The 14,706-nt window shown below is 39.8% G+C and overlaps 1 protein-coding gene across 5 annotated transcripts in view; it reads left to right on the forward strand.

Moving 5' to 3' along the window:
- PTPRC (protein tyrosine phosphatase, receptor type C) overlaps positions 1–5,533 on the forward strand; it is a 70,911-nt gene extending 65,378 nt beyond the window's left edge. For all 5 annotated transcript variants that reach the window (XM_027666116.1, XM_027666115.1, XM_027666117.1 and 2 more), the window contains 7 exons: positions 153–243; positions 541–674; positions 1,543–1,677; positions 2,000–2,122; positions 2,682–2,860; positions 3,372–3,507; positions 4,239–5,533. In XM_027666116.1, coding sequence (XP_027521917.1) covers positions 153–243; positions 541–674; positions 1,543–1,677; positions 2,000–2,122; positions 2,682–2,860; positions 3,372–3,507; positions 4,239–4,511 — 1,071 coding nt within the window. In that variant the 3' untranslated portion in view covers positions 4,512–5,533. The remainder of the gene's footprint in view (positions 1–152; positions 244–540; positions 675–1,542; positions 1,678–1,999; positions 2,123–2,681; positions 2,861–3,371; positions 3,508–4,238) is intronic.
- The last annotated feature ends 9,173 nt before the right edge of the window (positions 5,534–14,706 follow it).

Raw genomic sequence — 14,706 nt, forward strand, 5'->3', positions numbered from 1 at the left:
ATTTTTAAACTGCAGTTAAGTTGTGACCAAAGTTTAAAGAATTAAAGTAAGGAGTGGAGCACTGTGAGGTAAAGGCAGGGTGTGAGTGTTGAGGGGAGGCAATGATCTCAGGAACTATTTTATTCAAGCATAATACCATACTCTTTTTTTAGCGATTACCTTCCTATAAGGGGTGGCGGACGCAGAACACTGGGAATCGTGAGGAAAATAGAAGCAAAAATAGGAATGCTAATGTAATTCCATGTAAGTATTTCCATGAACCCTCCCTTATTTTAGCTGTTATCTTCTATAAGAACAAATTACCTTACAGAGTGGTATTTGATTAGTTTTCTCAAACTGTAAAATTAAAAACTTCTCAGAGTCTTTTAAAAAAGGAGAGACAAGTTTTTGACCTGTGAATTATTTGGAATGTTTGTTTCAAACAAGGCAGTTCTGCAGTCTGTTGTGAAAGGACTGGCCTTTTCCTGTTCCCCTCCCTGCCCCACTAATGCCATACCTGAGGGGCTGTGTGCTGTGAGAGTGACACTTTGTCTCATGCAGATGACTTTAACCGAGTGCCAATCAGGCACGAAGACGAATGCAATAAGGAGGGTGAACATGATTCAGATGATTCCTCAGATGAGGACAGCGACTGTGAAGAATCAAGCAAATACATCAATGCTTCCTTCATAACTGTATGTATTTAGAGGATCCACTATAAGTATTTCACAAGCTTTCAGCTAAAACTATATTCTAGCTTGAGCTCCTGCTCTCTTGTTGGCTTCAAAATAGTATAGGAATTACTTGAATAAGGGAGAAAGATCTGATATTGATGGCAAATCCATCTATGTTCAAAACCACTAGTCTTCAGACTGGCCTCACGATAACATGTATTTCTATTAGTGGGCATCTGCCTACAAGTTGAAAGATATTAATATTTTCCCTGCTAGTGAAATATGAGTATAGTTATTCAGATGTACCAAATCCTATTAGTTAAAATTAGAGCCATCAGTTTTTTGGTATCATTATACATCCAAAGAAGGAGAGTAGATATTGGTCACTAATGAAATAATGGATTTTAATGGAATTACTATCTAAGTTCCATTTATCTGAATACTTTGAAATTCTGCACAGTTAGGATACCTATTCAGGGTAAATGTATCTTTATTTTTAGGTTACTCAGTGTGAACTGACTGGTCCACCAACTTTGTGTGGTATAAACACAATTTCTTAGTGGCAAAACTAAATGGCTGTGTAGAATTGAATGTTTTAGCCCTTAAAAATATACTTTGCAGAAAACAGCAGGGTGAGGTCTCACCCACTGCAGCATCAGTATACCTTGTTGTCAGTCTGGAAGTGATATTCTTGTTAGGAGGATTGAGTTTAATGTCACTTGAACAGCAGAATTCCTGTAAGAACACTGTGTACTGTGATAGGCGTATTTTCCCTCTAAACAAAATGATTCATTTATTTATTTCACTGTGTATTCCTTAAATGACAATAAGTTCCATTATTTGACAATTACATTTCAAACGAATTCAAGAGAAAAAAATTCTTTTGTAGGGTTACTGGGGTTCGAAAGCCATGATTGCAACGCAGGGACCACTGCAGGAAACTATTTCTGACTTCTGGCAAATGGTGTTCCAAAGAAAAGTCAAAGTCATTGTTATGCTGACAGAGCTGAAAGAAGGAGATCAGGTGGGGGCATCGTCTTCACACTGACGTATATGCAAAGAAAACACTGCACTGCACTCTCTCATTCTCTTGCTGTGGTTAAGCATGTTTCATAGGATGAGGAATTTGTATTTCCAATATAATTTGTTCTATTATTTACCTACTTAGTTCACATTCTAATGAGGTAAGAGTCCATGGTGCTATATTTTAAATATATTTTGAATATTTTAAAATACAACGAAACTCCTACTGCTTTAAAGTCAGTAAATTCTGTAAATGAGTGTGGAAGGTAAAATAAGAGCAGATCTGAATGGTAATCACTGACTTGTACTTTCATCCATTTTAGGAACTCTGTGCACAGTACTGGGGAGAAGAAAAACAAACACATGATGGCATAGAAGTTCAAATGACAGATGTCAACCATTGCCCAAGCTATACCATACGGGCATTTGATGTTACACATCTGAAGGTAGGAGTTTCTTTGCAAATTCCAAAAGGAAGTTTTAAAGGAAGTTTTCAATTTGAAAACAAATTTGTAAACTTAGCCTAAAGAAAGAGAAGGGACAGTTCCTACTACAGTTACCTCCTGCTCTAAGAAATAGAAATATTTTTCACAGAATCACAGAATCTTCTGAGTTGGAAGGGACCCACAAGAAACATCAAGTCCAACTTTTAAATGAATGGCCCCTACAGGGATCAAAGCCACAGCCTTGGCATTATTAGCACTATGCTCTAAGCAGCTGAGCTCATCTCAAGTTTCTCTTCCAGACCAGAAGTTAATCATGACAAATTAGCTCAAGTTTCCTATTTAGTGAGTTGCTGAGATGGTGGTAGTGGAGTCTAAAGACTGTGTTTTGTATTTTGAGCAAAGCCTGGATGTCTACCTCATATTAATGAGGTAGAACTCACATCATTCTGCAGTTCCTCAGGAATATAATTCTTCCTTCATAAATCAGCAGCAATAGAGGTACTATGTGAATTTTTATTTTAACCTGAACATTGACAACATCTCCACTGCTGTTTTTCAGACAAAAGAAACACAGAAGGTGTATCAGTATCAGTATCATAAGTGGAGTGGCTTTGATGTTCCGGAAACCCCCAAAGATTTAGTCGGCATGATTGAGAAAGTTAAACAAAAAATTCCATCCAGGCAAGTCACTGAGGACAACAGGAGAACCCGCAGTGTCCCACTCGTCATCCACTGCCGGTGGGTCTAAATTCAGCACATGTGTTCAACTAGCTCTAAGTTCTGCATAGACATAGTAACCATAATTCTGGGATGCCTACCTTTTTCCACAAGCCTTTCCCTGTTTCTGGAGATTCAGCTCTCCCTAGAAGATTCCTTGAATTGCTCAAGCTTGACCTTTTGGATTATAGTGGTGAAAAGCAAGCACACTTCCCATGGGTGCAGAATAGGTGGTAAGAGCTGTCTGCTCTTGGCTGGCAGTCCTGTTTTCTGTGAAATGCTATGTCAGAGTGCACTTGTAGCACACACTAAGGAAGATCCAGTAGAGTTTTTAGGTTCATTTCTCGCTTCAATATATAAGTCTGCTTTTTTAGGACCACTTCCAGGAGTAGACTTGCATAACATCTAAACCAAAAGATAATCCTGCTAACAATAGTTGAGACTATAAGTCTGAAATTTTGAATTTCAGTCTTCCCCTTAAGTGCTGATTTTATGTTGTAAATTTACATGTACATTTTGCATTGTCTTCTAGTGATGGATCACAGCAGACTGGTGTATTTTGTGCTTTAATGACCCTCCTGGAAAGTGCAGAAACAGAAGAAGTAATAGATGTTTTCCAAGTAGTAAAAGCTCTCCGTCGCACCAGGCTGGGAGTGGTCCCCACCTTTGTAAGTAAATCTTATGAATTAACAGAAAAAAATATGAGATTACTTATCATGGTCATAACCTCATTCTAACCAGAGCATTCACAGCCACTCACCACTATTTGGGCATCAACCCTTACTGGTGGGAAAGAAGGAGTCTGTGAGATGTCCAGAGCTGCAATTCTGTAACACCTTTGGGAAAGTTTCCATAGTATGAAATTGTAAATTGCATAAATTGCTGTTCCTGCAGTTTCTTCAGGGATGTACATGCAGTGTCCTTGGAATTCTGCAGTTAGGAGGCTCACTCCATTGCACTGTCTGTTTTCTTTCAACCACTCCAGAGGAACTGGCTCTGTGGCATACACTGTGCATTTACTAACAAACCAGACCTAAGTGTTGTCAATATGGGGCATATTATTAAGTGATTTTCCTAAATTCCTTACAATATGTGTTGTTTACAACTTAAGTACTCTAAAAAACATATTTTTGGTACTTTATCAACCAGGAGGTTACTGAGTGACAACTTGGAATGTCCAATGCAGGCTGTTTCAGAGACGTTACATGCACATGAAATTGGAACAAACCATAGGAACAACACTCTGCATGCCAAAACCTGTGCCGGCTGCTTCATATGCAGTCTAGCATGTCCAACTACATGCTACATTTCTAAAATTCAAGAAAACAGAGAAAGAATGGGTTTATTCTTGGACTCTGAGCATTCCATTCACACTAACTTTCTTTGCTTTATCTTTAAGGACCATTACCAGTTTCTCTATGACACCATTGCCAGTACCTACCCTGCACAGAATGGACAAATAAAGAAGAACAGCCGACAGGAAGATAAAGTTGAATTTTGCAGTGAAGTAGGAAAAACAGATCAGGAAACTGATTTGATCACTATTGATCTTACTCCACCAACACCAGAGGAAAATGAGCCACATGAAATATGTGATGATTCTAAGGCTGCAGATAGCACTAAGGGAACAGAAAGTTCTACAAATGGCCCCACAACTCCAGTTCTAACTTAGAGCTGTACTTAAAAAAAAGAAAAAAATGCTTTTTCAAGTGCAAAAATTCTTAAGCAAAATAAGAAGTATAAGATTTCTTCCTCTTCCCACCTCTTTTTTTTTTTTAAAATTTGAAAACGTTTAGTTATATAATTTTTTTCAAAGGTACAAATTTAAAGGAATACTTGAAACTTGTAGAGAGGGACAAAGAACTGTGGAAGTTTAATTTGTGTGTAGATTTTCATTTAATACTTCCTCAGAAACCTTTTTACGATTTTTATACTTTTCTTTTTAAAAATATGTACAGTGTAATACTATGCTGAGCAGTGGGAAGGAATTTTTTTTTACTTCTGTAACAAGGAGAAAAGCAACTCAGAACAGCAAGATTAGTGTGTTCCAAGAACAGGTCTGTCCTCAAAACTATTAGCAAGTAAGTTAACCTACTTGGTAAGCACATATTCTATCATCTCAGGAGTGCTGACCAAGCTCTACATTAATAATACTCTGTGGGACTTGTGGGACTTGTAGGACTTTGCCAAAGACTTTTAGAAGCTTATAGTTTACATCATGTGGCAATTCCAAGGAATTTAGACCTACAAGGAAACTAGATCCTCCCATATCAATGTGGAAGAGAAATTTTTGCGTTTTTCTAACTGTCCTCAAGGTGTCCTTGTTGCTCCACATTTTATTAATCTGATTTCCCAGTGTTAGACTCCTATAAGAGCTTGGGGATCAGTATTTGAATATATACAACAGTTCTGATAGAAAGCACATTCTGTTTACTCCTAGAGCTTAAAATACTGCGTGCTTGCACATCTATTTCTTATGCTTACTTTTATTTAAAGAGACTACTCTTGTGTATGCATCCAAACTCTTTGCAGAATTGAAAAATGTTTTGATACTTTTCTTCAAAACTTTGTAGATTTTAATTGGTACAGGATTTTTTTTCATAATGAGATTTTGTATGTTACAGTTGTGATATTTTTACTATTTCTTGCTGAATTTTAGCCTACTGTTTTTAGAACAAATAAAAAAGTTAATATTTGACAAGATGGAAAATACTTTGTTCTCTAGATGTCTGCAAACTGATCATTTGCTTCTAAATGCACAAAATCTTGTGCTGTCCCATATGGGGATAAAATTTACAAATTTCAGTAGGAAAACACACCATTTAATTCTTATAAAATTGTGTGTATGCCCAGGTAAGTGTCATGACTCTCTCAGAACAGAGGAAAGAAACTTTATTTTTCCTTTTGCTTGAAGCCATTAAAGGAACAGTCATGCAAAAAATTCAGTGCTCCTAGTTTATCACTGCTTTGTCCTAATTTCTCATTACAAAGCATAATTGAAAATACTCAGAGAGCTGCCTAAACAACATGTATGGTCACACTTGGTTAAAACACTAATTGAATTGTGCTGTTACTCTAGATCAAATATTTCATTCACAATTATGAGCTCAGACAAGTGCTTCCTGGCAGTCTTGCTTGAATAAGTGGCAGCAAGCAGACACAGAGGCAGTGGGATTCCCCTAGGCTGTCAGCTGAACTGTCTTTTCAGCTGCAGTTGTGTTAGGTGATAAACCAACAAAGCTGAGGGGGTCATCTGTGGACTAAATGGGAAGAAAATCTGAAAAGTATTGTAGGCCCAAAATCTGTTGACTAGTTTTAGAAGAACACGTCAGAATTGCAAATTTAGCATTACTTGAATATCAAATGGACAGAGAGCCTTGGAAGCAGATTGGCTCACTGGCATTTATTGCATGACACAGAACAATTAATTTCTTTTCCTTCTTTTAAGATATGGCCACTGCAAAACCTCTCTAGCTAGCTGAGGCAGAAAAACAGAGGCAAGTGCTGCTTCCTATGGCAAATGTGTGGAAACAGAGACTTGTCACACTTTTAGGAATAACTGAAAATGTTTCCCAAACCAAAAATTACACCAAAATTTTCATTTTGTGTTAAATCTGAGTTACTCATACACTGCAATTACTTAAAAATTGGTTCTTGTGGTTTTTAAGCTCCTCATCACCTGGCTGTAAAAATATTGGGGAATTTTGTTTTGTTTAAATTATTTTCTAGAATGATTTTTATGTTCTTTTGATGGCATATTTAAAAAAAAAGAATGCCAAGTTAACTCTTCATTTGTGCATGTATTTTGAAAGAAAAGTCCTGAAATATCTCAAATTTTGCTTCATGCTTATCTTCATTATAGTCTAATCAGAGAAACAGAGCTTTATACTGTGCTCAAATATGCCTAATGTGAACCACTTTTGCAGTAAAGTTCCTTACAGTCACAAGGAGATAAACTGAGCTCTTGGCTTTTAATTATTTTCAAATTAAAGAACACTTTGTGCAATTCAATCTCATTAAATCCCGGTATGACAACTGAGGGAGCCTGTTTTAACACAGCTTAGAAGTTCTCATTGCTTCTAGGAACTCTCTGTGTGTGCTAGGGATGATTTTTTTGCCTTCTCTATTGTCCTTTGGATTCCAAAAATCCACGAGGTGGTGACACAGAGCTTGTAGAAGGTGGTCCTTGTGCTGGATGCTCTATAGTTACTAGACTTAATTTCAGGTTCCCCAGGAACACAGTGAAGCATTTTACAGGTGAGTCACGAAGCCCAAGCTAATAAGTTTTGCTAGGAATTGTTCTGGCTCTGTCAGGGCAAGAACACTTTTGCAGCACACTGGAGACCTGGCGTAGCCTAAAAGCTGAGAAACAAACACTCAAAGTAAGATGAAAAATACTGGTTTCCTGGAGTAGAGCTAAGCCACACAAAGACTGCTAACTGCTGCCTCAAGCTGAGTGAGCTGCTGTTGGAGAGTGGTTTGTAATTTGAAGTCCAGGATAAAAATAACTAAGCAGTAGATGAGCTGGGAGAGGAGTTTAAGAAACAAATTAAGGTAATCAAGTGTTTATGTGACCAAAGGGGCTGGATTTCTCCCACAGTTTTCTGGGTAGAAGCTGACATAAAAGAGGGCGTGGAAAAGTGAGGGTGGAATCCGATGTGGGAAGATGTCTGAAAGATTCTGCTCTGTCAGATAATTGCACTGGAAAAGGACTGTGTGTGTTTGCTTCTGTTTAGTTTAGGTTTTGTTTAGTTTTTTCCTGCTTCTTGTGCTCTATAATGAGCAAGAGATTAAAGTTTAAAACTTTTTCAGAGTGTACATTACGATGCAACACAAAACAGGGCCAGCACACAGAGCCCTACTTGTCAGGGATGCCCTTCCAGAAGTGATAAAAGCCCTGCTGCCTTCCCACACCTCAGCTTCCACTGCTGCATTTGGGCTCCTGTGGGGTATGTTTGTTCCTGCTCCTTTTCCCACCCGTTCGTGCAGGCAGTGTCCATGAACTCGCCGTCCCCACTTCTCAGCCGGCTGGTGCTGCCGGAGCAGAGAGCTCCAGCGGCGCTGAGCTCCCTCCCCTGGGGAAGGGAGGGCATTGTCCCCTTGCTCTGAACTGATGGGCAGGGGAGGAGCTGGTGGCCACACGAAGGATCCCGAGGGGCTGGACCAGGTCTGGAGGGTCACCACCTCCCACTGTTACCGTGAGGACATCACTGCTGAAGTGAAGCAGGCAGTGAGTTCTGAGCTCTGCTGCAAACCGGGAAACCTGGGTTAAAGCTTGTGCGAGAGGCACAAGCCGAGCTGGATAGCAAGTCTGAGCCACGTGCAGTGTTGAAGACAGGGGTTACAAAGGGAAGCAAAATACTACCATCATGAGCTGTTTGTTTGTGTGAGATAGCTCAGAAAGTAGAGAGTAGTGGCTCCAGACAAGTGTTTCATTAAGCTGGAAGTTGTGTCCTTTATTTAACACTCCTCAGAAAAACTCTCCAGTAGCAACGCTTATCTCTTTGACAAGATGTCTTGCTTTTGCAAGGGCCCAGGGGTTTTTTGACATTGTACATTCTGCAGATTGCCTCTGAAAGTATATCAGAAATTCCCTGAGGGCTCTACACAGATGTACCACAGTTATTTTTCCATACATAAAGCAACTGCTTCCCAAGAACCAACATACTGTATTTTAGACTAGGGAAAACTAAAACAGAAGAAAAAAAATCAGCTATAGGATACAACACATATCTGTATATACCAGCTCTACTTCAAAAAAATCTTCAGTCTTCTGAAGAATAGAATCCAGTCATTTGAAAGGTACAGCAACAATTTATACAATGCTTTCTAAGTCAATCTGTCTTTTCAATGCAAAAGAAAGAAAGGTGATGACTACAAAAGTACTGAGCAAGTGGATGCTCAGAGATCTTTCTAGGTATAAAAAAGTTATTTAGGAAGGATACCTAGTACAGGTTATTGTAAAATATTAATCTCATTGTTTTAACCTTAAATAATTATGTCCTCGGGACTCAGGATTGCCAGCATCAGCAATGTATAATGTTACTGATTTTTTTAAAAATAACATAACAAACCTTTTTTAGAGGAATAGGCAGATAACTATTTACAGGTAGGCTGCCCCTTGAATCCCACATCTGCACAGCACCATGGCTGGCAGTGCTAATGTAGTCATAAGTGTGAATGTCTGATACACAGAGGAAAAAATAAAAGGAAGTTTATTTTGGATCAATTTTAGCACTCAGAATCAAATTTTTGGTTTCAGAGATGAACCTTCATGATAGCCTGACCTTGCCTGGCAGTTAGCTGAGAGCCAGAGCTCACACATAGCAATACTTGGGGCAGACCATTTGTATTTTCAGAGCTTCCCAGCAGGCTGTGCTGAAACTCTTCAAACGCCTTTTGCTCTCTTCCAAGCCTCCTGCAGTGCATCCAGCTTGCTCCATTTTCAGTAACATGGAGCCATTTGAGGTAATGAAGATGGCATTTGTTTATGCAGCACTGCAGAGATTGTGCCTGTCCAAGACCAAGCACTCGCTCAGAGTCAGAGTGTGTACGTGCCTCTGTGGGTGTGCGCACGCATCGTTCAGAGCCCTGAGTGTGAGATTACATCCCGAGCCAGAAATCGATGAGCTCTTGATTTGGCAGCTGCTCGTCTTCAAGAAAGAAAAATAGGAGAAACAGGGTGGACATGGTGGGCCTGTACTAACTTTTTTTGTGGGGCAGTGCAGCTGATGAGCTTTATAATAGCGGTTTTCAGAAATGAATTTGCAAAAAATAAGCCACAGGTGAGGTACAGGAGACTGCATGCCTTCACAGTGCTCATGTTGTCACAGACTAAATCAATGCTGGCATCAGTGGCTACTAAATAAGTATTTGTCAGCTCTCCTGATGTTGCAATAGAAGTCAATGTGCATGTTCTTCAACTGCAGAGAAAAATGGTATAAAAATGACAATAGAAAGTTACCACTGGAAAATGGTGTTTTTGCCAAATGCAGACATTTGGCAAGAAGTGTCAATTTTGATTCTTTTTTTCTTGAAGAAAAGAATGATGAATCATTTTAATCCTATTTTACTAATGTTAATATGTCATTTTGAGAATAACAGTATCTGGCTCTAAGTTTAGCACTGTAGTTTCTTTTGCTCCTGCTATTTTCTAGAATACTTAATACTTATTATTTTTAATATATCATTGTGTCGCTGAAACCACTTTGAGACTAAAACAGTTCAGTATCGTTAAGTGTTTCCTTTCTCTATGCTGCTTTCTTAATATAATTTCTATTCAGCAATAAAATGAAATTCTGACTTCATATATTGATTTAGCATAAATAAAATTCTCACAGAACAGGAATTCAATTTCTTAAATGGCATTAATAAATTATTCCATAAAGAGTTATGTCTCCTTTCAGAGAGAGCAAGGCATTTCCACTATCAAATAAGGCCTTGCCCTGCTCCAGTCACAGTGCAGGGCAGACAAGGCTCACAGCCAACCCCCTTGCAGACAGCCTTACCCTCATCTCCACAGTCCAGTTAGTTGAAGTCTCTGACTTTTCCTTCTGTAGCTCTTGCTCCAGCTACTGAATTGTGACCTCTTCCTATTTGAATATTTTTATCAGCTTTCTAGGTTTTCTCTTTATTTGGAAGCTCTAGCATTTCATTGACTTGAAGAGCTACCTGTTTTCCACAACAGCCTTCATGTCCCAGTCCAGCCCTATCCCCACCCTCCCTGCTCCTTCCCCCATCCCGGCTGCCAGGAAGCAGCAAGAGCCAGCTGCCCTGCCAGGCAAGCAGAGCCCAGCTCAAGAGCGAAGCAGGGGAGGGACAACACCCGCATGGGCGCAGTCCCACTGTGCTTAAACAGGGGGATCACAGCAGGGCTGTGACAGTAACCAGGCTCAGACAGCAGTCCACTGCTGCCAGGCAAGTGCAAAGTGATGGTGCAGCTCTGAGGCCAAGGAGTGGTGGTGAGTCAGGTTCAGCCAAGAGCATGGCCAGGTGCAGGTAGACCTACAGCTCAGCAAGTCTAGGCAGGACTCCTTACCTTACTGCCTCTCCTTTCCTGGCCTGTGACAAGATGCAAGTTTCTGTTGCATCTTCTTTTCTCATGGTCTTGGACTCCACTTTGGAGTTGCTGTCTTGTAAAGTGGCCATGCCACCTGGCCAGACACTGTGGAAATTGATTGCTTGTCATTGCATGGGATTTGTTGGAGCCTGTGCCATACTGACTCATGAAGACCTCGTACCAGAATGGTGAAATAAGAGATGTCAGCATGACCTCTCAGTAGTTGTGCTGTTGTATCACGGTGCACAATTCCATGGGCCCCGCTTTATTGCTTCTGAAGGGTGCTGATATTTGAGGTCTTGTATACTCAGCTGACAAGAAAGCTATTGAATCTTGTAAAACCAATGCCATGGGTGCCAACTGAATATTAGGACTAAAACTCAAAACTTTATTGAGAAAAAGTATTAGTTTGTGCAGAATTTAGAATTAAGAGTTAAATGTATAGAAGTGAGAAAAAAGCAAGTTAGCTGAGTTCATTGGCTTACAGATAGGATGCTCGTGTATATTTTCTTTCAAGGCCCATTTCCATTCTGAGAGCTACATCTGCATCTTTTGCATCTTAGGTGAATCCTCCCATCATCTGGTCAGCTGAGGTTTTATTTTGAAAGTTCATCTTAGACAAGATAGGAAAGAAATAGTCACAAGCCAGATATTTTGTTTTCTACATTTCCATCTTGCAGCAACAGCTTTCTAATGGTGTTTTGTGAGAACCACAGCTTCAAGCTTGCTGATTTTGAATTCCTAATTCAGTATTCCTAAAGTCATGAGCTGTGTATTGCTACATAGAACTGTATTAACAAGCACTTAGTCTCATTTTCTGGTCTCCTGTTGAAGCACAAAGCTGTATAATGTGCTGTATATTTGGTGATGTTTTCTGAGGGAGCTGTTTCCCTCTTCTTTGTTTTTAAGAAATGAGAGAGTTGAGATATCAGTTACTTCTCCTTTTTTTTCCTCACTTATGCTCAAACAAGGAGAAAAAGGTTCATTGTCCCAACAGTTGTATGCATCCAGGCAGCATCACAACTCATGACAGACTACAGTACAAGCAGGTGGTTAAGTTTTGGCTATAGTAATTTTTTGGTCTTAAGCTGTTTTGAGTTTTATAGTCCTTGAAGCCTAGGCCCTTGTTCTCGTCCAATGCGCAGGTGAGAGGTACAACTATGAACTGATGAGGTGTAAAATGGCCATCTCAGTCCTGGTCACATGGGAAGAGTCTGTTCTGCTGTCAGGGCAATAGTTCTGCAAATTAAGCTGCTTGCCATACGTGCAACTGGACAAAATGAGTGTAGCTTGGTTTCAAGGATATCAGGGCCGCTTTACTGGGTTTTGTGTACTCGTAAATGTTGTCTTTGGCACAGACACTCCACAGCCTTCCTGTAGATGCCTCTTCGTAGTGAGGAGCTTCCTTAAGCCCAAACAGAGCAGGCATGAGTCCAGCAGTGGTGCCAGCTGAATGGCAGGAGGCAGTGTTGGAGAAGGAGTAAGGCAGCTTGAACCGAGATGGCCCCACACTTATAAAGAAAAGCTCAGGAGTCACCAAACGAATGCTATTAGCAGCCATTTCAATCTCCTTTCCCTTTTCTCCTCCAGTGTGTTTCGATGGAGCAGGTGGGTATGGTTTTCCTTTTATTTATGGACTTTTTGTTTTGCTTTGGTTCTTTTCTGCATTGTATTTTTTAAAAAATTGCATCCAGCACTTTATTATTTTAAGCTTTTGCTAGTAGCTAAAAATATAAATAAATCAAGAGTTTGTTTAGTTAATTCCTGGTGCTGCAAGTTTTTGCATCCAACTGTCATTATGAATTAGTAATTTCTTTTTTCATAACCATTAAGTACAACAGCATCCAAGGTAAATACTTCAGTAAATCAAGACTGATAAATTAAATAGTTATAACTTCAAAAATCTAAGATAAATAGGAAGGAGAGAATATTTTTATAAGGTTTATTCAGGTTTCCTTGGCAAGAGCTTGATCTACAGTAGACATCCCAGCCAGTACTTTCCCCTGCAACCTGACAATCTTGGCTGAGAGACATCACAAACACGACTGAGTGACCATGTGATGGTGACTGCTCTGAACGGCTACAACTGTGTGCTGATGGCTCCTCTGAAGTGGGGATCATGCGTAAAGGGCTGTTAGAAGGTAGCATGGGTAATCCAGCCCAGGAGTCAGAACGGGATACACCTCTGTGGCAGGGAAGGGGGCTATATGTAAGAAACAAATGCAGGAGTCCAGCTGTTCTGCTAGACTTCTAAACTGGAAAAGGGCACAACAGATTAAGACAGGAAGACTTCTTTTTTTTTTTTTAGGCAATTATATAATTTTATAGCAGCATTTAAGGGAAAAAACTGCAACATGCACTAATAATTTCTATGGCAAATTAATGAAATCATGTGATAGGAAAGTACACATTCACTCCCTTTGCTCCCTTGTACTGGTTCCCTACTTGCTGTAAAACTGAAGCATACATACTCTACCAGGCTGCTCCTGATCCTCAAAAGATTAAAGCAGCCTCCTCACAGAGGACTGAACTATGCAGGGCCAGCAGTACATGCTATAATAAATCCATTGTTTATCAAGGATGTAGGAGAGCAGAAGGTTATATCAAAGAAGAAAAGAGCAAATTTTCCTGCTGTGATTACTTTGAGGTAAAGGATGAGCCCAGTATGTCAGAGTTCAGCACTGGAAAGAAGAGCTCTGGAAATGGAGGATGTTTTTTCTGTCCAAAGAGGGGATGCTGTGAGTAAGTGTGTCATCTTAGTGCTCTGTTAAAGAGCATTTTTGATGACGTTAACCAGACTTTGGAGGGCAGCTGTTATGAAGTGCAGCTCAAGCAACTGTGCTGCCTCAAGGCCTTGGAGCAGCCTTTTTACTTTTATGTCTTGGCTAATGAATAGACTGCCCTTTGGCAACTGTTATATAAGTGAGAGCTTTTTAAGCCCAATGCATTTCACGTTCTCTTGAAAAACAAAATTTTTGACCCAACAGGATAATGCGTAAGCAATTCCCTGAGTTATAGCCTTCTCTGTGTTTTTGCTCCACAAAGCACATTGTGAGCATGGGGAAAGCAGTTCCATGGACAAACTGCTTTTGCAATATTGCTTAAAAGTGCCCAGTGATGCCAATATGATCACACCATTCTTCTGAGCCAGGACTCTGTCCTACATCAACTGAAATTAGTAGGATTATGTCCAGTGATTTTGCTGCACAGTAAGTTGGGACTTAAGTAAGAGAAGCCAGTGTGAATAAATTACATTTAATATGTTTTTTCCTCTTAGTCCCAGAGATACTGCCTCTATGCAGAAAGTTTGCCTCCTGTAATAAGCACTTCCCTGAAATAAACTCTTCCATCTCCCCAAAAACAGAGGAGTAACAGAGGTCATCTACATAAAAATGTGCATTTGGCACACTACTGTGCCTTGAAATAATTCAGTTCTTGGATTCAGCTGCCCTGTAAGTAGAGAACAGAACAGGGTATGTGTGTGGTGGACTCTGTTATCATTTGTGTTCTGCCTCTTTGAGGAAAAAAAAGGTAAAAATAATAATCTGGTTTAAGTTTTACCTGGACCCTACTGTCAAATTGGTCCTCAGCCAATGGCAATCTAAGAATATGTTTTCCTGATAATTTGCTTCAGTGATAAGATCCCTGCCAGCACACAGAGGGGAAACTGTATGTGGTTACTCCTGAATCCTTGGCAAACAGGCATGCAATTTGAACAGCCAGTGGGAAATTCCTACTGACCTGGTTATGTTGTTTCTCAGTCATACACCTGTTTATTCCTTAGTGCTCTCTTCCTCTGCATCAGTTT

This window comes from Corapipo altera, unplaced genomic scaffold (assembly GCF_003945725.1).
Source record: "Corapipo altera isolate COAL_440 unplaced genomic scaffold, ASM394572v1 119, whole genome shotgun sequence".
Lineage (NCBI taxonomy): Eukaryota > Metazoa > Chordata > Aves > Passeriformes > Pipridae > Corapipo > Corapipo altera.